Consider the following 22,246-nt stretch of genomic DNA (forward strand, 5'->3'; position numbering starts at 1 on the left):
CTGTGCACCAAAAGTTTGGCGGTTCGATTCCCAGTCAGGGAACATGCCTGCGTTGTAGGCTCAATCCCCGTTGAGGGGTGTGCAGGAGGCAGCGGATCCATGTTTCTCTCTCCCTCTCCCTCTCTCTCTCTCTAAAAATCAATAAAAATGTTTTTTAAAGTAAAATAAAACACATTTGTGTTACTATGCGACAGGCTCTAAAAATGTGCAAACATATCAGTGATAATGATGGGGAAAAGGAACAGGGGATGAAATTTGTGTTTACCAAATGGGACAAGGGTCTTTAAAGAAACTTGGCGACACTGCAGGGCGGCCCCTCTCCCCATGCCCATGGGTGTCCGCAGCAGCACGTACTTGAGCTCCTGCGCGATGGCTGCGATCTGCTCCACGCGGTCCTGGTGCGCCGCCAGGTCGCTCTCGAAGGCCTCATGCTTCCGCAGTAGGGCCCGCACCTCGGTCAGCGTGGCTGACTCGTAATCCTTCTGCAGCAAGATCTGTTCTTTGCCTGCAAAGGTTGTCGGGAGAGTGAGAATACTCCTATGTCACGCGGTGGCTTCTGAGCCTGCAAAGTTCTGTGACGGGTCAACCAGGAGGAGGGGGAAGAAAGCCGGACGGGGACCGTACATGGGACGGGCTGTCGATCTGCTGAGGACGAAAGCCCACGTCCACCTTCTAAATACCAAACCTGCTCGGTCAGGATTCTGGCAGCAAGGATGTGATCTTCCAGTGTGACGCTTGGTTGTTAGTCATTAGCTCACAGCCATCTGGATCGCCAGATACCACACGTGAACTCTGTCTGCCTACCCACAGGTCCAATCTGGACCCTACATTTTTGTTTGTTTGTTTGAAAGCTTTATTTTCTGTGGTTAAATGTAACCTGTGTTTTTTTCCCTAATAAATTAGACAATTTTCTCTCCGAACCTCTACCTATTTTCCCACAAATATTCCTTAAATCATGCAACGGCTGCAGTTATAACAGGACCCACATTCATCCCCTTGTTGATGCCCTTTAGGACTTAATTCTATAAAAACTGGAAACAGAAGCAATGACCACATATTTAACTGTGACAGCCTTGCACTTACTATGTGCCACATACTGGCTTAAACACCTTATGAATATGAACAGATTACATTTTTGTGAACCCTGCAAGGGACGTGTGACTGTCATTCCCACTGTGAAGGGGACACCTGAGAGGCACAGAGCTGAGAAGTGTCAAGGATGGGCTCCAGCTGTCTGGTTCCATGTCCAGGTCCAGGTCTGTGCCTCTCAGTGTCTCGTGTGCAAGCCTGACAGTCAGACCATATAGAGCACAAGGGACCGCAGGACGAGGGCACCTCCTATCCGGGGGTGGGAGAGAACTTTGTTCGAGCTCAGCAAAGAGCAGCCAGTGGGAAATGTGAGCAGCACAGTTCATGGCTACGGCTACAGGCACAGGACTGTGCAAACCCCAAGGGGGAGACGAATCTGAGGGAAATGACCTTGAGACTAGACGATACCTGCATTCTTCCTTCGTAGCAGGTTTCCTAAGTGGGAAATTATGCTGCTTTGTGGCATTTAACAAACATCCTATTGGCAGAAGCCAGGCTGTCTGACCCACAGTTAGGGAATGAACAGCAACAGTGGAGTCAAGCAGGAAAGAGTGAGGCGGCCAGGAGGCCAGGCCCCACAGCCAAGTGTGGGAAGACACATTTCGAGGCTATCTCATGAAAAATACATTATCTGCTTGATTAGAAAATAAGAGGTTTAGTAGGAGAGAGCAGAGAGGAGGGAGGCGAGGACCCTGCCCACAGGGTCCCGGGGTTAGGGACAGAGTTAGTAGCTGCACTCGTGGCTCTGTCCCCAGCCCCAGCCAGGTCACTCACCATAAGCCCAGGTCTCGTGCGTGGACGCCTTCTGCCTGAACTTCTCGGCCAGGTGCTCCACGCGCTCCAGCCTCCGGATCTCATTCAGCAGCCACTCCTCGTAGCCCTTCTCCGCCTGCTCCAGCCTCTGCCAGGCCCCGGCGATGTCCTGGGTGTGCGAGGACAGGGCAGCCCGGCCATCACCCACCAGCCTCTCGGGCTCCCCTGGAACCCCTCCACTGTGTGGCCGACAGTGTTTTCCTTCCCTTACCTCCTTCCCCCACCAACCACCATTCAAATTTATTAGCTTCTAAAAGCCTATCATCCGGGACTTTTAAAATAATATAGCTGTTCTCAGGAATTAACAAATGCCTGATACTTCCTCAGATGTGGACAGAGCTGGACGAGGGAGCCTCAAAGTGAGTCCTCTCACAACTTTGACCCAGGGCCTGGGCTCACCTGTGACGTCCCTGTCCCCGTGCAGCCTTCACAATGGTCGGGGGGCGGAAAGACAATAACTAAACAAGTTCGCTCCAGACAGTGATATGCTGTGACCAGAAGACAACACAGGGCCAGGTGATGCCGAGAGCCCATGGGGGCAGGTGCTTCAGGCAGGTCACTTAGAGGAGACCCCTCCCCTTTGAGGAGGTGGCATTTGAGTTGAGACCTAAGTGACAGAAGAGCCAGTTTTGCGCAGAAGTGGAAAGTGAGGCTCCAGGCCCTGGGAACAAGCTGAAGGCCCGGGGGACATGCTCCTGTAGTGAGTGAGGGCAGAGCAGCCAGGCGGGGGGGCGAGGGGTGAGCACATGGGGTCCTAGAGGCAGGAGAATGAGCCTACATCTTACCCTAAATACTCTGGGGGGTTCTGAGAAGGAAGGAGATACACTCTGGTTTATATTTAGGAAGATGGTGGTGGCTGCTATGTAGAGAACAAATTTTAGGGGCAAAAGAAAAAGAGCCAGTAAGAGGGCCAAGACGGTAGCCTGGCCAAGGGACAGCAGCAGAGTGCAGAGAAGGGCACAGGTTTAAGACGTGATCTGGAAGCTGAGGGACTGGATGCCAGACAGTGACAGAAAGGGAGGGTCACTGATGACCCTGTGTTTGGGGCTCAGTAACTTAGAGGTTCACTAAGAAAGAGAACACTGCAGGGACTCTTGGATGTGTTAGGTCTGAAATGCTTTGAGACGTACAAGCAGATCCATGAACCTGGACCTGGGGAAAAGTCTGAGCTGGAGATTGAAGTCTGGGAGGCATTGGCATTTGGGTGGTGATCAGAGCCACAGGCCTGGGCAAGATCACCTGAAGGGGTGGGGACAGAGAAGACGTCAGCATGAAGCCAGGAGCCTCTGTCTGCAGACAGGGCAGAGGAGACAAAGCCTGGAGAGCGACTGGACGGACCCACTGGTGAGGCAGGAAGAAAACAGTAAGTTCAAGGGCGGAAGGAGCTTTGGGAAAGAGGCGGCAGTGAGCAGGCTCAAAGCTACAGAGAACAGGAAATAGAAATGACAGTGATAGGATCGTCAACATGGACATTGTGGACTTGGGTGAGACCAGTCTTGGGGGAGGGGACAGAGCCAGGTTACTGCAGGGAGAAGAGTAAAGAGCAAAGGAGTGGGGAGGAGCTGAAAGCCGGTCCCCGAAAGACCTCTCTCTAGATGTCCACTGTGAGGGGGGCCAAGAAACAGGACACTCCAGGGATGTGCAGTCACGGAGCCCTTGCTCTGTTTGGCAGGATCTAGAGAGCTCTGTGTGCTGATGTGAGGGACTTGGCAGAGGAAGGGACTGATGATGCAAAGGAAGGGAGGCAGATGCAGGGCTGAGCCCTCAAGAGGAGGAACAGGGGTCATGACAGCCGGGAACAGAGGCCTCTTATTCTAGCTGCTGACAGGCCTGGCGGGGACACACGGCCAGTCACGCAGAGGGAGGAAAGGACGAGGCCCTTCATCAGGTTTATTAAAGGCCTGCTGTCTAGGAGGCTCCACACCAGTGCAGAGAGGAGTCAAGAGATGCATGGTGGTCAGGAGGAGACACCAAGAACGAAGCTGTTCATTAACTGAGACAACGTGAGATGTCCACGGTCCCCAGTGGCCACTCACCGACACCATCTTGCCCTCGGAGGGCATGAAGGCCGGCCGGTTGCTGATCCGCAGCTTGGTCTGCAGGGTGTTGAAGTTGATCTCCAGCTGGCACTTCTCCTGCACCTTCGGGGGCTTGTGCTTCCGGCGGTAATCCCGGAAGTCCTCCAGCTTCTTCTGCATGGCCTGCATGGTCTTCTCAGGGGTCCGATTCTCCAGCCAGGGGATCGTGCGGCGGATCCATTCCAAAAGCTGTTCCCAAAACACATGAGTACTGCTGAAAACACCAGCAAGGTGCCCCCGCTGGAAACCCATCTCACAACTTGGGATGGATTAACTTAATGTTCCTAAACTACAGAAGGATGAGGCCCCGCCCGAAAGGAGAGGACAGGCGCCTCTGTGCGTGAGTGGAAACTCAGCGTCCCTCCAGCGGCCACCAGCGATCGCCCCGACACCACCACACAACAGGTGGGACTCAGTCAGCACGAGTCATGTTTCACACATGTGTGACATTTATAGGACTCGAGGACCAGACATTAGCAGACAAATGCTGGATGGACTTTCAAATGAAAAAAAAATCAAAACCAAAAAAATCACCTGACAAGGTGGAGTGCAGTGTGAAAATGCAGCAAAGAAATGGGTTTAATTTAAGCTCCAATCTAATGAATTTATTTACTAGCAAACGTATTGTGAATCTGGGCCTGACTCAATGCTAAAGTATATTTTAATTTGATATCTAGCTTTCAAGGAAATCCACACGATAAAAGTGAAATGGGAGTGAATGCCTGAGGACAAAGTACATTGTCTTGAATTACCAAGTCTTAGAAATGACCTGCTGAAAAGCCATGAATAATGCACACTTATGATAACTTAGAAAATGGCAGCAAATAATAAAAATTCGTTTAAATGGTGATGTGCCCCAGCCTGAGGGTCTGAGGAGGAAAAGGAAGGACATATTAACTGGGATCGTGATCCTCAGGTCCCGGTGATGCTTCGACCCTGAAGTCCATCGCTGGGTTAAACAACACAGCCACGGACCCTTCCCCCAGCAGCAGTGTGAAGGTATGAACTCAGTGCCATTCAGCTGGACTAACATAAGCCCTTCCTTGGGAAGGTTCCCTCCCGTGTCCTGGTACTCTGTCCAGAACAGCCAATATCGGCTGTATTAAGTTGGGATGAACATTACTTGGTGTGTGCCTGTGTGACCATGACTGAGGTCCTTCCAGAGAGGATGTGGCTGTGCACCTCCCCTCAGCCGTAAGCTGTGTGCTGAGTTCCCCTGAAGCTAAAACAGAACAAAAGAGCAACATGGAAAGTGCTAGTCTAACAGGGCACCCAGCTGCCGAGCATCACGGAAACTCGTGTGCAAACATTGGGACAGAGGCTTGGCCTTCCCCACATTTCTCTCTAGACAGTCATACTTGAGGCTCAGCCACATCTAACCCAACGGGGCAGTTCCTCTGAGCTGGGTCACTGTGGCCCAGGCTCCTGAACAAGGCGAGCAGCCTCTGTGGTGTCAGAACCAGGGAAACAGTGCAATGCTGTCTCAGGGAGCCCAGCCTGGAGGTGCCCAGCTGACAATGAGACCACGTTCTGCTTCTTCAATGTGCAAACCACCTCTGTGCTCTGGGCTGGTTCAAAGGCCCATTGGATCACCTTCGTGCCAGTTATGTTGCTACAGATGAACCACCCTCAGTTCAACTGTGTTTTCCTACTTTTATTCCATCTGAGATGAAAAATGCAAAGAAACAACACTGACAACCCGTGTTCACCCTCTCGCCTCACCCTCTCGCCTCACCCTCTGGGTGGGTACAAACAGGACTGTGGGTCACCGTTTCCTTTACCTCACTCGCTAGCCTCTCATATTCTTCCATCAGCCTCTCATTCTCTTGATTCACAGCAAGAACCTTACATATCCTGTTAGCTGCTGTCTCGGCCTGTAAAACACAATAGGTAAACAGGACAGCTCTGTCGACAGACGTGCACACACAACTGAGCGCGGTGGGCAGGAGAGGGCGAGGAAGGCGCGTGCTGTGCATGGCACAGACTCCAGGTTAGGGTGGAGGAGACAGGGCGGCTGTTTAATAATGAGTCATTTCACACCTTTTTACAGTGTTCACACAGACTTACAGAGCAGGCTGAGTATACTGTAGGGCACAGTGGGAAGAACCATTAGTCCAAACACAAACTTTGTAAACATCAAGTGATTAGTAACGGAAATGCATGGGTCGAGGAAACTAACATCTCAGGTCCCTGAGTGTCTGGCTGAGCATGCCTCTCACGTCCCGGCCTCGGGACCGTGGGGTGAGAACTCCCTGAGTAATACTAGCCTTTGAACCAAAGCAGAAATGGCGGGTCCTGAACACCCGTGACTGCACTGCGCTCACTGACGGCCTCTCCTGAATGGACATGTAGAACTTCCTAGGTGGATCCTTCCCCAGAGCTGAGGGCTCTAAGACCTCGTTCACCCAACACAAGAAGTTGGTGAGGTAATGATTCTCTATCATTGTGTTGTGGAGGGAAACCTGGGCCTGGACTGGCAAAGCCCCTCGAACCTGGTCACAGATGAGTCAAGAAGAGCATCGTGCCATCTGGGCTTCCAGGCCTACAGCCTGTCCCACAGCCTTGCCTCTAAGGCCCTGGTTATCCTCACGTGCTGTGATGGTCTTAGAGAGCACAGGGGTAACACAGCCTTTGTCCACCCAGCCCACTGGATTCTCCATGTACGCGTACATGAAGGGGGCTCGAGACAGAAACAGGTAAAGATGGAGAAAAGGACATTTACCCATAATGACCATCCCGCAGGCTGCTTGTCTTAGAGAATGTGAATTTTTTTGAGGTTCTAACATCATAAGCCTCTCCCCATTTCAGTTAAAATGGGATTAGTCTTGAAAGATGTTGGAACAAATCCCTGAGCAGTGAAGGCAGTTTCTAGGTTTCTCAGAACCAGGGCACCAGGAGGCACCCACCCTCCCGGGTGAATTTCCCCTTTACTCTCAGTGGACATGGCTCAATGTCTGCGGCACCTGTTTTTCCTAAAGCACAAATGTTTCCCACAATTTACTAATAAAATAAAAGCGGTATCTTAGAAGGAAAGAGAGATAAAACACTTCAGGAACTGTCTAAAGTTAAAGCTGTTAAGAAAAAGTATTCACAGTTTGGAACTTGCCGTATTAGGTCATCACAAACACTTGGAAAGACTCCGAGGCAGATGTGAGGTGTGTGGACGCACACGCGTGCGCACACACACACACACACACACACACACAGACACCATGCCAGGGCAGCGCAGCCCCGTGGATGCGTGTAGGTACCTGCTCCGCGCCCGCGAAAGCATGGTAGAAACAGGACACGTACGTCATGATGGCCCTTTCGTCCGGTTTGGGGGTGTTCACAATGTCTGAGGGAGGGAAAACAGCACAGAACACACACGGAGAGCAGAAGCCAGGGTGAACCAGGGAAGGCCAAATGGGTCTAGGCCCACAGGTTCTGTCTCTGGGCCCACAGCCCCGAACCTTGGACAGCACCGAGACGGTTCTCGAGCGCAGCGATTCGAACCAGCACTTTTTAAATAACCAAACTGAGGGCTTTTTCTTCCTCACCCTCGATATCTTTTGAAAGTGCAGTCGAGGCATTAATGTGGGAACTCGTGTGCTGCGATCAGAGCCAGAGCTCCAGGACACTTTAAATGACTCATGGGCCACGTCCTTTTGACCATCAGGTCGTCCGCCACTTCTGCCTCGAGTAAGGCCGGTCACCGTGTGAGATGCTGGATACGGCAGCAGAGTCTGTGCCCCGTCTCTTTGCCGTACCCCCTCCCCAAGCACCCCGACAACTGCCTTCTGCTCTGAGACCGGCAGCTGGTGTGAAGATGAAATTCACGGGACAGTGTCTGTGATGCCTCCACACATACCTACCACGCCACTGACAGAAGTCCCCCAGGGCGACAAAACACTGACAGAGAAGGGTGTGCGTGGCTTGTACACACCACGACTCTTGCTACCGTTTATGTCAGCTGCCGAATTAACAAACAGGAAAGAAAAACAGAACCTTGTGACATGCGTCCTTCCTCCTCCACCTCGGCTGTGCCTTTTTTGCTTATTGCTTTTTAACTTTAAACTGAGCTCAGTCGCTGGACAGAATGAAGTTAAAAAGACACCTTGTAGTTCCCTGAAGTGAAACCTAGTCGCTGGGTTTCCAGAGAGTGTTAACAGAAAGGACGTGGGTTGTGTAACAGTGTGGAACCTTCCGCAGAACAAACATGAACGGCACACTGGTGCACGGACAGAAAGCAAGTTTCAAAGAAAACTACACTAAAGAAGACACACAACCGCCCCTCAGAGCCAGGCGGGTCTCCTACTCAGAGGAGAGGGGAAAGAGAAAAACAATAGAAAAGATGAAGACACAGGAGGCGAGGGGTGAGTGGTGACTCGTGTCTTAAGTCCTCACCTTCTGCGCACCCGCAAAAGCATGATAGTAACAGGAGACATAAGTCATTAGGGCTCGCTCATCGGGTCTGGCCGTGTTTACTACATCTGTGTGGAGAAAACAAGGTTAACTGCTCCCGCGCCCCAGCAGCAGGCCCGCGAGCCGCCTCCGGGGAGTAGGAGCCACGGTCCTCCGTCGTCCACACACTCCTGCTGTGGGAACCTGGGCTTGAGCCAAAGAAGTCACACCTGCAAAGTCACGCCTCTGTGCACGTTTGAGAATTGCCAACAGAAATGAAGGCACTGCCAGGGAGAAGGGACGCTAGCTCAGAGTTGGTCAAGTCCGTGGCCAGATGTAGACCTGACCCCACAGGACGCACATGTGACAGTCCCAGAGACTTCCACCTCTGTGCATGTGGCAGCCCGTGGTCAGCAAGGTCCTTCTGCAAACCCACACAGAGCAGATGCGCCCACACATATAAACCTGGTGCCAACTCAAAAGAACTTTGCAGAGGAAACAGGGATACAACTTCCACACCCTTTTAAAAGCAGGAAGACAGCCCGGCCGGCGTGGCTCAGCGGTTGAGCATCAACCTAGGATCCAGGAGATTGAGGTTCGATTCCCGGTCAGGGCACATGCCTGGGTTGTGGGCTCGATCCCCAGCAGGGAGCGTGCAGGGGGCAGCCAATCAATGACTCTCACCATTGATGTTTCTCTCTCTCTCCCTCTCCCTTCCTCTCTCTGAAATCAATAGACATATTTTTTTAAAAAAAAAAAAAAAAGGCAGGAAAACAGTAGAATGAGGAAGTGTTTCTGCAGTTTTTACTGCCGGTTACAATTAGCCACCAGAAAATCCCACTTGGGCTCAGAGATCAACACACACGAATGACAGGAAGTCAGGTAAAGAGCAGCAGGTGGGGCGAGTGACCTGAGGGGGACCAGGGTACAACAGGACAATAAAGGTGGCGGGAATAAGAGAAGTTAGCAAGATGCTGTGCAGGTGAAAGTCCCAATGTCGGCAGCAGAGACACAAAGGCTAGCTTGGTGCTGCAGGGGAGGTAGGTGTGTCCCCGCGTCCCCACATTAGGCCAGCCAGACGATTCTTATGACAAATTACTCTACAAAGGGAATGATATAGCTTGTGAGAATTTCTCTGAACCATTCAAAAAGATGAAGAAAAGTAATGGGAGGTGGGGGTTGCCACGCGGAGGAGATGAATAGAGTGCTAACATCCCATCAGCTGCACATCCCATCAGCTGCAAAGGACACAGAGAACGGACATGTGCCCTGACCAGGGCTCAGAGCCCAAGGAGAAACTGAAGAACCAAGAAGAATGTCCACAGGCCGGAGTAAAGATAACGGTGAACGGGAACTTGCCCTCAACTGTAGCATGTTAGGGAGGCACAAGTGAACTGAAAGATGAATGCACCAGACGGTACCCCACTTCTCCCCTCTTTAGTGTCTTAGCTATTAACTCAAGTGGGTAAACTCTGGGTAATTGTTTACCATATGGGAAGGTCAAAGGAGAGACCCCACAAATGCAAACTCAGAGAGGACAGATAGGGGAAAGGGCAAAGGACTTCTCTCTGTTGCTGCTTCATGGTTTTATTGACTTTCTCCCTCTAAAGACTTGGGAGGAGCCATAAGTAGAATTAACACCAATAAAACAGGTGTTTGATAAATGGTTAAATTAATAAATAGGTAAAATTAGAATCTTAGTTGAAAGATCAATGTTATGTCCCCCAAAAAGCTATGCTGATTCCTGTGGATGCGACCTTATTTGACAGTAGGGCTCAGGTTAAGATGAGGTCTTGTTGGAGTAGGGAGGGCCCTTAACCCATTTTGACTGATGTCCTTACAAGAGGAGGGAACGAGACACAGAGGGAAGACGCCTGGTGGAGACAGAGATTGCAGCGCGGCCACCACAAGCCAGGGAAGGCCTGGGCTTCACGAAGCTGTAAGAGGCCAGGAAGAATCCTCTCCTGGGGGCCTTGGAGGGAGCGCGGCCCTGCCAATCCTTGGCTTTGACTAGAGTCTACAGAACGGCAAGAGAATAAATTTCTGTTGTTTTAAGGCACCCAGCTTGTGGTAACTTGTTATAGCAGCTGTAACGCAATCACCAAACATGAGGAGAAACAGAAGATTGACTACTGACTGTAATCAAGTTCTTTGCTTTTCTCAGCAATGAATCCGTGGACGCGATGGACCACTGGGGAGTAACAGTAACAAAAGCACAGTGACTAAGTTCCCTGAGGTCAGGACCCTTCATCACACCTCGTTACCTCCCGGGTACCCAGGGTCTCGTTCACAGGAAGCGCTCAATAAGTGTCTGCTGCACCATGAGTGAGCGCGAGTAAGTGAGATGAACGGATGGTCCCCACATCTGTGGTTTAAGTGGTGAGCCTGCTGTAGGTACAACTATGATTCACCGTGTATGGAGATCACAGAAGGCATGTGAAACTGTTCCCCGCAGGAGTGATGCTGAACTGCATACTTACAAGTTCTTTCAGATCTAACTAAACAGAAGTTAACTTGGACTAGTTAACCTTTATCCGATGAAAGGGAACTTTAGTTCCCGGCAAGGAGTGGGTCCCGCTGGCCGAATTTAAATGCTGATGGAATTTAAATGCCGTCTTTTAAAGGTTAAATACTCAGAAACCTAAGCATATACGTTCTTTTTTACAGGCAAAAGGAAAGACACCATTATTTGTACAGTTGATCCTGGAAAATATAAGGAGTTTGTATGATGCTGTCTTTTAAATGCCGTCTTTTAAAGGTTAAGTGTGAAATGTGAAAGTTCGACAGGTACAATCTACATTTTGATTCAGTATCTTCTGGTTGGAAGGAAAGGCTTTTTCCTTGTGGAGTCTTAAGCGCTTCACAAGAAGACTTATTTACTGAAGTTGTCTCTATGCAATAAGAATATTTATGTTGCTAAAAAATTAAAATAGAAAGTTTTTCTTTGAAAATCACAAACCAAAGCATTCTGTTTCTTTGCCAGATCTGAACCTTTTACCAAATCCTTTCACCATAGTCTTGCTGGCTTTTTTGGTATGTGTGCAGGATTTTTAAAAATCATTTATAAACAAGCTACACATGAAATCCCCTAATACTCACTGAAGAATCCTAAGTGCTCCAGATGTAACCTGACTATAAAGTCTCACTAATCCCCATGCATGGCCACAGCTACACAGCCACAGACTTCATCAGAGCCAGCAGGTAGCACGGTCATCTCACCTTCAGCATCCAGCATTTTGGGAATGTCCAGATGCTTCTCTGCAATTTCCATGGCCAGGTTAATATTTCCTACTGGGTCATCCTGTAGGAAAACAGCACACACAGATTTTAAAAGTGTATTTTTGAACAGGACGCATGAATAACGTTCTCTATATATCTCACTTTGGGGAAGAGACCTTCCCTTCCACACAAAAATCATAATAATATAAATGATTTTCCTTCCTATCTCTTCCCAATCATGTCAAACACTTAGAAGAACATAAAAAATGATGCAAAACCACACAATCCATGCACAACGCAATTCATAAAACAGGAGCAAAGGTGTAAGAGAACAAAGGCTCTGTGGGCGGGAGGAACACTGTAGGCACTTTCTCTGGGCAGGGTCTGGAAGGTAATCACGGAGAATTAGCTGAAACCTTGTTTTAAATGTACAAAAGCAAAGGGGCGAAGAGAAGGAAATGTGCCACCTGGTGAGTGCCAGGTGAGTGACACATGTTACCAGATGGTCCAAAGATCAAACTCATGTTCCTGGATGTTAAAGATGAGAAGAAATTATGAAAACTTCAAATTGCAAATGAAAATTGTGAAGAAAGTTTTCTTCTTAAGATTACATTTATCTTCCACTGTAAAAGTGGTTAAATATATATATAAAATGCAACAAAATCAATTTAACCAGAGGTGCAGAACTGAAATACTGAAAAACTAAAGGACTTAACATCTCTTATTTTGACCCATTAAAAGGATTGACGGTTATGAATGGGGGGATGGGGAATGTAAGAAAGAAAAGTCAAAACGAAAGGTAGTGTTAGTTGGGAATGGCTTTGGTGAATTTAACATCAAAACCATTTACACACTTAGAAACGGCAATGCTTTGCCAAGAGCACATTGATTTAATATGGTGAAACATTAAAGGTGCAGGCTTCAAACACTGTCACAGCACCCAGGGAAGACACCAAGCAAGCTTCCTGCCTCACAGAGCATCTGATTATTTCAGGCAAAAAGCTTTTCCAACTAAACATTGGTAAACGAAGCATGTGAGCATTTCATAGAAAGTAGCTGCGTCATACAGGGCGTCCTACCTGGATACTTCATGCAAATGTTCATAAAGCCACAGAGCCTAGTAAAAGTTTCCTTCTTTTTGTTTAATATATTAGAAAATGTTCAGCATTAAAAACGGAGAGGAGTGAATCTGAGGCATTGTGAGAGTGATCTCATTTAGACTGTAACTTACAGAGATAAAATGTGGCAATTAAGGATTTTCTTGGCTCAGCAACTGGCCATGTGACCGTGGGCAGATCACTAAGTTCCTCACTGTCTTCATCAGTAAAACTGGGATGTTCATAGGTGCAATATATTCTATTTATTGTGCATTACAAAGATTGAACACATGTGTATGTGTATATATATAATAGATGAGTACTTGTATTAATATATGCATCAATATTAATGTATATATATGTATAAACATATTAATATGTTACATACCACACACATTAATACATGTTCATATATAATAAACATATATGTATTTATTTATAACTGTTATCTAGAGCTATATAAGTATTAGCTGCTATTGTTAATTACCATTTTTATACTCATCAGAGATGGTAAATTAGCACAGGTCTGTGGACCTTTTGTAATAAAAACTGATCATTATAAACTGCTAGTAAAACTAGGTCTATGCATCTAGTACAATCGCCTCATTTTGCAAATAGAATAGATTGATTGAAAAATTTATACATTGTATGTCTGAAACATTTCGAAAGCTTGGGGATAAAATATAAGCTTTGAAAAGCTGAGAAATTCTGGTGGCTCCATTCCTGTAGGTGACCTTCCATCCCAGTGCCGTGGTGCCAGTCTCGGGGAGATGGTGAGCAGGTGACAGCTAACACGCGGGGACAGCCAGGACACCGCCAACGACCATCCAGGCCACACAGGTGAGGGCCGCATGCAGAGGACAGGACCCGTCAAACACGAAACAGGGTGTGAAGGGCCAGCTAAGCACACCAGCAACCGAGCAGCGCCCTGCCGGCCACCAGAGGAGCGGGGCAGGCCGGTCTCGAACCTCCACGCAGCGCTCCCTCCAAGGCAGCGCCGGCCGCTCACCACGAGGGATGGGCCCGATTTCTCTACCCCAGCACAGGCTACATTCCTAAACTTCTTTGAAGGAAGAGTCCAAAGCCTCTCTGAGACTTAAGCACACTAAAGTTTAGGCTTAACAGGAGAATTAAAATTCCCTAAGTTGAGTTTTTTAAAGAGAGAAAAACAAAAAAACAAAATCCTCAAACTTCTTTTCTGAGGCTACAACTAATATCTGCATCAGCAGTGCAACAATTATGAAATGTCCCTTGTGTGCGAGACAAGTTAGCAACTCTGAGTAGATAAGTCTGCAACTAGGTCCTCAGAAAGGCAAAGGGACTTGAGAAAGAAGGCTGGAGGGTTCACTTCTATTTACAACCTAGGAACGTAAGATCTCCAACAACATACATAGAGCCTCGTAGTAAGTCAAGCGCAATCGACAAATAGCTTAATTTGGGCTAAAAGGGTGGCTGGCTCTGGGTCTTGTCCCGCCCTCGTGGTGACGGGAGCGGTTCCTGCCGCCCCGCCTGTGCTCCCCGGGGCCAGGCCGCGGGGCTGTGTGCGTGGGGCCCAGTGCTGCGCAGGAGGGGCTCCGTGCTGATGTGCTCATCTCGGGACCACATGCTGGGGGGTGGGCTCGTCATGCGGGCCCAGGACCTTGTTCAGCTTTGAGTAGTCAATGAGGTCGGGCCGGTGCCGGTGGATGAGCGCACAGAGACCGAGGCCGTCCTTCCAGCTGCACCCCATTGAGAAGAACAGGACACGAGTTAATGCCAAGAAAGCAGCAGGACCTGCACAGCCCAGACGGTGGCCTGAAATTCAGGCCCCAGGGCCCCTAACTGCTTTCTGTCTAACTTAAGGCACAAAAGGCCCATCACCTCCTCCCTACCCACCCAGTGGCCTGTGCCCCTTTCTTGAACACCTGTCTTCTTCCCACGCTGATCAAGGATGGCCACCCCCTTGAGGTCCACTTCCATTTTCAGCTTCAGGCCCCCTCCTTCCCTGAGCCCCCTCCTAGTTGCCCCTTTTGCCTGGTTCTGTGCTGGGAGCACCAGCAGTGACCAGAGGGAAGACACCCCTTGACAGTGTCCTCCTCTGTCACTGTCCCTCCAGTCCCGACTGCTTCCTCCTCCTTCCCCAGGTCTCCGTTATTCCAGATCTAGAGTCGGCCAACTCGCCACGCACAAGGATGCCAACCCTGAAATGTCCAGCACCTGCCTGCCTCTGAGAGTCCTCACACACCTGAATGGCCACCCTTAGCTCCCAGGTAGCCTCTGTCTTTCCTCATAAGGCATCTTTTTTTAAAAGGCAAAGACATGTAGGGTCCTAAGAGACTCAGCAGGGGGGAAGTGAGTTTCAGTCTGCTTCCCCAGAGACACCAGCACTAACTGTTCCCAGCTTCCGGCCCGCCAGTGGTGACCAGGGGGTCACCTAAAGGCTGAAGTGGGAGTTTGTTCCTCAAAGGGCCAGGGGGAGAAGGGAGCCCAGGGGCCACACTGCTGCAGTGCTTGGGCCACTCTCAGCCAGAGGAAGAAAAGCAGGCCCCGGCCGGGTAGCTCAGTTGTTAGAGCGTCATCTCCATCCACCAAGGTTGGGCTTCAATCTCCAGTCAGGGCACATACAAGCAACCAATGAACGTATGAATACGGGAGCAGCAAATCCAACTCCCTCCCTCCCTCTCTTCCTCTCTCCGTCTCTCTAAAATCAACACAGTAAAACTTTGATTTTGTGGACCTTAACGATTTCGGATTTAACAGACAAAATGTCCAGTCCATATGTCATATGTGAAAATTAACACCCTGTTAATTTTAAAATGCTTTTAACCAAGATTTGCTTATAATCAAAATAACAGGTTGTTTTTGTGTTACTAATTCACTGTTATTTTTAACAAACTTTAGTGAATAGGCCATATGTTGGAAAAAACACTGTAGTAATTTCGCTGACATAAATATTGCATATCTACAACTACAGTCTACATATTTAAATCCAAGCCTGGCTGGGTGTGGCTCAGCGGTTGAGAGTTGACCTAGGATCCCAGCAATCAGGGTTCGGTTCCCGTTCAGGGCACATGCCCAGGTTGTGGGCTCAATCAATGACTCTCTCATCACTGATGTTTCTATCTCTCTCTCTCCCTCTCCTTTCCTCTCTCTGAAATCAATAAAGATATATTTTTTAAAAATAATAATAAATAAATCCGAGAGTCACCACTCATAAGCAATGTTTGGTGAATGATTAGCATGTGATCACAGTGCATTGCATGAGGTAATTGGTTCTGTTGTCTCATGGCGTGACCTTCTGCAGCAGTTTTTTTTCTGCAGCAGTTCTAACGCATGCTGATGTTCCCACGCGTGCGAAGCCACGCTGCAGCCATGTGCATCTGTTTACTTGCAGTGACTGGGGAATGCACGCATTTACTAGACCTATTCAGTATAAACCTAAAATTACAGTAATACATATAGAAAACTTTCCTGTGAAATTAAACTTTTCATATATACTTAATTACACAAATGTGTCTACATAAGTAAAAACAGGTAAACTAATTTGTCAATTTTTAAATATATGCATTCGGAAAACCTACTTTATTATATAACAGATTTAGGCTTTAACAGACACCCCCTTGCCCGAATTAGTCCCTTGTATCAAGATTTTACTGTAAAATAAAAAGGAAAGAACAGCAAGGAAAGTGGGAAGCACTTCTGGGACCTCTAACATTTACACTGGCCCCTCTCACCCTGTGGAGAGCATATCCAGGGACAGGGACAGCCTTTCTCACCTCCACACACTCAAGACCTGGCCCAGTGCCTGGCACCTGGTAGACACTCCAATAGCATTTGTCTGCCCAGAGGAACCTCCCCACGTTTTCGCTGTGTCTCATCCCGGTTCTTCATGTCTCTGATTCTCCATGGTGGTGGGACCCACTTATATTCAGTGGGACCCACTTATATTCAGGGTGACCCACGTACAGAGGGTGAGAAGCTAAATCACTCTTCCACTCACACAGGACGACCACAGATCGGCCTGAGAGAAGCCCGAAGCGGCCCTCTCAGAGTGTATCTGGATTTCCTTAGTCCAGTTGTCTGTAATTTTCAAACTTCTCTTGAATTCAGCACAGGGAGCTGATTCCGGAGCAGAGGGACCAGGGTGTAGTTGGGCCATTGGGTCTGACTCTGCTGTGGTCTCATCTTCCCACAGAGGAGCGATCCCACCGCCTCCTCCCAGGCGGGGTGAAGGCCCAGGAAGGTGGCTTCTCACGCCCCCATGTTCTGAGGACCCTTGTAAGTGCCACACAACACTCGCTTGTACACGCACAACTGTTTTACCAGCACCTAACCTCAGTCACGTGTTCCCTGAGAAACCCTAAGCATCGGAATTCGGTGGCCATAGTCCTGCTGCAAACACGAATGCCTCTCAGGCAGGGGAGGACCCGTGTGACAGTGCTCCCTGCCCCGGGCGCCAGCGAGCGGGTGGGCCGGCGCCTTGCTCACCTGGTGTGGAAATTCTGAATGTTGACGTTTCTGTACGGCGCTGTTTTCCGCTGACACCACAGCAGCAGGCCTTCTTTGGCAGAGGTTTCTGGAATGACAGCCAAGAAAAGTGTCCACAGGGACATGCTCACCACTTCATTCGCCCAGCTTTAGTCTCCCTCCCCAAGGACCAGCCCCTGTCGCAGCATCTCTTCTCCCAGGCTCTGCGAGAGGACAGGAGCTGGAACCCTGCGCCTAGTGACAGACTTCTGATGACACTTATGGACTCAAAATGGACATGGCGCGTGCAATTGCAAGTTATAACATAAAACCAGCCTTCAGGGCACTAGTAACTTACTGTTATATGAAAAATTTTAAAGAGTATATAGTTTATGACTTAAGTCACCTGTCATTCACCTCATTTATAACTTACATTCTTAGGTAAATGGAATTCACAGAGGCTACCTGTCTCAAATGTCTACCCTTACCCAGAGATTTTATAATATTTAAAGATTTTTACTAGTAAATTTCAAGTTCAGCCACCTGAGTTTTGACCAAGTTAACTCCCCCACTCCCATGCCCATGGCACCATAAAGCTATGCTGCTCAGCTTCCTGCTGCCGGGAGCACAGAGGCACTGACGGTCCAGCTGCCACACCCAGCACTTCCCAGAGGCCACACACCAGCAAGAGAGGTCACACTCCTGCCACATGTGGGACCCTCTGAGAGCAGTTTAGGCTTAAGGACTCCCCACTGGCCAGGCTGAGCCACCTGAGGATGGCCCTGCAGAGTGAGCTCTTCCTCCCCCAGCCATCCCCCCCCCCAGCACGGTGTCAGCCAAGTGCTCTGGCCTGAGGGCTCCCTCTGCCATCCTCTGCTCTCCCACTTTACCCACCACAGGCACGTCCCCCAACAAATCTAATGCGCGTCTGTATGGACTGAATGCTTGGGTCCCCAAATCCATTTGTGAGCCTAACTTCCAGGATGATGGCATTTAGAGAAGTAGCCTTTGGGAGGCAATAGGGTGAGATGAGGTCATGAGAATGGGGCCCTCAGGATGGGATTAGTGCCCATCTAAGAAGAGAAATCAGCGTTTGCATGTGCATGCACACATTCTGTTTGTCTGTCTCTCTCTCTCTGCTTTGTGAGGACTCAGCAAGAAGGCAGCCATCTACAAGCAGGGAGAGGGCCTTCAGCAGAAACTGACTATGCTGGCACCTGATGCTGGACTTCAGCCTCCAGAACTGTGAGAAAATAAATTTCTCTTGTGTAAGCTACTCAGTCTGGAATTAGACAGCTTCTGAAACCACCCTGGCACTTGCTTCTGGTGACCCCAAAGTTGCATACACCAAACAGCTCTTCAAAGCCACTTACATAACCTAGGATTCTGCCTGTGCTTAAGTTTTAACAATTTAGAAAGTCCCTGTGGACTCTTAACTAACATGTGGACTCTTAACTAACACTGGCCTTCCATTTTAGCAAGGATTTGAAGTTGACTTTTTCCAAATCAAAGTAAGTATTCTGTAATTATTTATCTAAATTGTCCTAGTTCAGACTTTTCTTTGACCTATACCGAAGTTGACATAAGCACACTCCCGAAGTTTCACGTGCTATGAGAATAATTTGAACGATTCCTGCTCATGTCTCTTGTCTAGCAAATTCTTGTTAAGGAGCAAGATGAAGTTCTGAGACTTTAGTAATAAATTAACTGGTACCTGGTACAGATGTTGAAATATAAAACTCCATACCCAACTGTGCTGCTATATATGACTACTTGCCTTTAGGTCCTGGCCAATGTGATTAATAAGAAAAAGCACATCAGGAGGAAGTAAAACTATATTTTTATAGTTTAAGTGAAAATTAGGTTAGAAAAGTAAACATGTAAAGCAGATCAATAGAATCTTGTAACTGCTATTGAAGTTTGGATTTACACGTCGGTGAGTTTCACCTGATTTCTTTCTGTTTGTGAATACTCCTGGCTCTGAATGTGGAACAAAGTTCTCTCCTTGTTTAACTGGTGGCTCTAACCAAAGCTGACTCTCTCCCACGTCCATTTCCATGCTTTCAGCAAAGGGCAACAGCCTGTGCCAAGTGTGTCCGTGACTGTGGGTCACTCCACTCCCCGAAGGTGCAGGTGAAATCTGAAACATGGCCATTTGGCACACACATCACACACAAACGCTGATTGTGGATGTAAAAACCATGTTATAAATAGGTAGTGTCATCTGTCATTCTGTCATAAAAAAACATTCAACACACCCAGGAACCCCATGTACTTTCATCTGGACTGTCCTCACCAACAGACATATTAATCTTGCATTTATTTCTTGGAAGAGGCCCACCATTCTGTTTTAGGAAACTAGCCCCTCAAAGAATTCGGTTGTAGCCCTGGCTGATGTGGCTCAGTTGGTTGGAGTGTCTTCCCATGCACCAAAGGGTCCTGGGTTCAATTCCCAGTCAGGGCATATACCCACACAGGTTGTGAGTTCAATCCCTGGTCAGGGTGCATACGGGAGGTAATCGATTGATGTTTCTCTCTCACATCAATGTTTCTCTCTCCCTTCCTCTCTCTCTAAAATCAACAGAAACATATCCTCAGGTGAGGATTTTTAAAAAATAGTTATAATAACATCTTTTTCTACATAATATACATCATTAAAACAAGTTAAGATGATTTTATTGTAACTTATATAAATTAAGTGAGGTTAGGAATGACGCCATAGCCCTGGCTGGTGTGGCTCAGTGGTCTCGGGTTTGATTCCCAATCAAGGGCATGTACCTGGGTTGCAGGTTCTGTGTTTGTCTTTCCCTCCCCCCATCCCTCTCTCTCTCTCTCTCCCCCCCTTTCCTCCTCCCTCCCTCCCTTCCACTCTCTAAAAAAATCAATGGAGAATAAACCCTCGGGTGAGGATTAACAGCAACAAAAAGAATGACCCCATGAAGTAAAAAAATAAAATCGTAAGTTAGCAAACAACATCCTACACTGTGTTGGACACAGAAAGGCGTCTGATTGAAGAGATGTGGGAACTTTGCTAATGAAATTACTGCTTTTGAATGTTTCATTTCAGGACCTTCTGAAAAGCAGGTTAATACATCTGTTTATGGTGATCGTCTACAAAATACTGCGGTTTGATCATCTATTTATTAATGACGACTTGGGGAAACTCTCTAATGCATAATACCGTTCATAGCTACGCTTGTTAAAATAGCATAACCACAATCTGAAACCTGTAAACGACCAGAAAACACCTGAGGTCAGAGTCACCTCTAAAAAAAACGATTTGCTGCTCTAGCAAATGCAATGGTGTGAACAAGATTTTTTAAATCATATTTGTTCTTTAAAGTGGGCTTAACTGTTCAAATATTTAAATTTAGAAGTATATAAAATTTATAAAATTATTACAGTATTTTTTTTTTAATCCTCACCCGAGGATATTTTTTCCTTTGCTTTTCAGAGAGAGTGGAAGGGGGAGAGAGAGAAAAACAACATTAATGTGAAAAAGACACACTGACTGGTTGCCTCCCACATGTACCCCGACCAAGGCCGGGGATCGAGCCTGCAACCGAGGTACGTGCCCTTGGCTGGAATTGAACCCAAGACCCTTCAGTCCATGGTCCTATGCTCTAACCACTGAGCAGTTACTCTTTTTTAATAAAGCAGAAACTTTTAAGAAGCATCGTTATTTTCATTAACACAAAAGGAATGCACTCTAAAGAAAGTACACTGTACGAAGTCTTCAAACTCAAACTATTTACTAATTCAAGCTGGCTATCATTCCTGAGCGTGAATTATTGAGGTCTCAACATTGTCCATCTTTGATTTTCAGGTGACATAAACGGTGCTAGAAGGAACAATCTCAATGGATCAGAAACCCCTCAGGGGCAAGTGCTGTGGGCTTCATGTCATTGGCTACAACAGCAGGCAAACTGATGATTTTTAATGTTTGTTGGTTGGTTAGTAACTAAAATCACTTTAAAAGACCAGCATCAGGGGGTATTCAGTCCTGGGCAGAATTATAAACAATGGCCCCACGCCTCACCATGCAGGTACCTGGTTACCTGTTAGGTGACAAAATTAGGGAGGCTGACTGGACAATTCAAACCATCCTTAAATATGTTCAACTATATATTTTGTGATTTGAGAGCTAAACAGGCAATTTTCTAATTTTAAAAATGTTCATTTGACAGTTTTCCAACAGTGCTGAATTCATTAAAATATTTAGGAGTACAGTGGATGTAGGACTAAAGATTTTCATCTTCAATAGCAGCACCAAGAATTGGGACTCAGAGGGAAGGGAGGGAGCGAGGGAAGGAAGAAAGGATGGAAGGAGTGAGGGAGGAAGGGTGGGCAAACAAACAAACTTGGATTTCAATTAATTATATTTTGTGCCTAAAAAAAATAGTGTTTCAGCTGTGAGTCTAAAGAATTCTGTTATACTTGAGAACGTACTAGTATAATAAGCAATAAGAAGCTCAAAAAATGTTCATTTTAAAAAGCGACTTCTGTTCTGAGCATTTGCTCATGTTTTCCAAAACGATTCTACACCCATGAATGAAGAGGCATTGTGGGGTCTTCCCCATACACACAAAACTTGTAAAAACCACTTACAGATCTTTCATTCAATCATGTATGTGGCTGTTCAGTTTTATAAAACCACATTCAGATTTTAATTTGTAAGATCAGCTTGCGAGTTACTCTGACTCTTAACACACTCAGATTTTAAGCACATCTTTACCTTCAACTGAAATGTCCTGAATAGCAAAGCGGAGGATGATGGTCCAGATCATGCCCAGCGTCATCTTCACGTTGCCATCAACAATTTCTTTAGGAAAGAAAAACCAACAACAGACTAGTGTAAAGATAACATAATCAGTACGTAAAGTATTCCTATAAGTTATGTCTCTTATAAGTTTTGACTCCACAGCTATTGGAAAAAATATATACATGGAAAGACCAGTTTATGTTTGACTAGTGTGTCTAGTAAAAAATACGATATTCATAACCAAATGTCTCCTGTTTAAATGAATTCTGCGTTAGTAACAAGCACAAATCTTACTTATGCGTAATCACTGAAAACAACCCATGAGTCTGCAAAGTTTAAAGACTAGATGAGTAAGGTTC

At 47.4% G+C, this 22,246-nt stretch overlaps 1 protein-coding gene across 2 annotated transcripts in view; it reads right to left on the reverse strand.

Annotated features, from left to right (window-relative positions):
- ACTN2 (actinin alpha 2) overlaps positions 1-22,246 on the reverse strand; it is a 69,563-nt gene that overhangs the window by 19,768 nt on the left and 27,549 nt on the right. Inside the window, exons 4-12 of one of the 2 annotated variants that reach the window (XM_087828910.1) lie at positions 21,861-21,947; positions 17,147-17,234; positions 14,319-14,397; positions 11,583-11,664; positions 7,232-7,317; positions 5,762-5,854; positions 3,939-4,169; positions 1,864-2,011; positions 355-505 (exon numbers count right to left, since the gene is read on the reverse strand). In XM_087828910.1, the coding sequence (XP_087685036.1) occupies positions 355-505; positions 1,864-2,011; positions 3,939-4,169; positions 5,762-5,854; positions 7,232-7,317; positions 11,583-11,664; positions 14,319-14,397; positions 17,147-17,234; positions 21,861-21,947 (1,045 nt within the window). Of the gene's footprint in view, positions 1-354; positions 506-1,863; positions 2,012-3,938; positions 4,170-5,761; positions 5,855-7,231; positions 7,318-8,366; positions 8,453-11,582; positions 11,665-14,318; positions 14,398-17,146; positions 17,235-21,860; positions 21,948-22,246 lie in introns of both variants that reach the window. The other variant, XM_087828911.1, reaches the window with a different exon arrangement.

The sequence above is a fragment of the Miniopterus natalensis genome, chromosome 21, assembly GCF_054644295.1.
Source record: "Miniopterus natalensis isolate mMinNat1 chromosome 21, mMinNat1.hap1, whole genome shotgun sequence".
In the NCBI taxonomy this organism is placed as follows: domain Eukaryota; kingdom Metazoa; phylum Chordata; class Mammalia; order Chiroptera; family Miniopteridae; genus Miniopterus; species Miniopterus natalensis.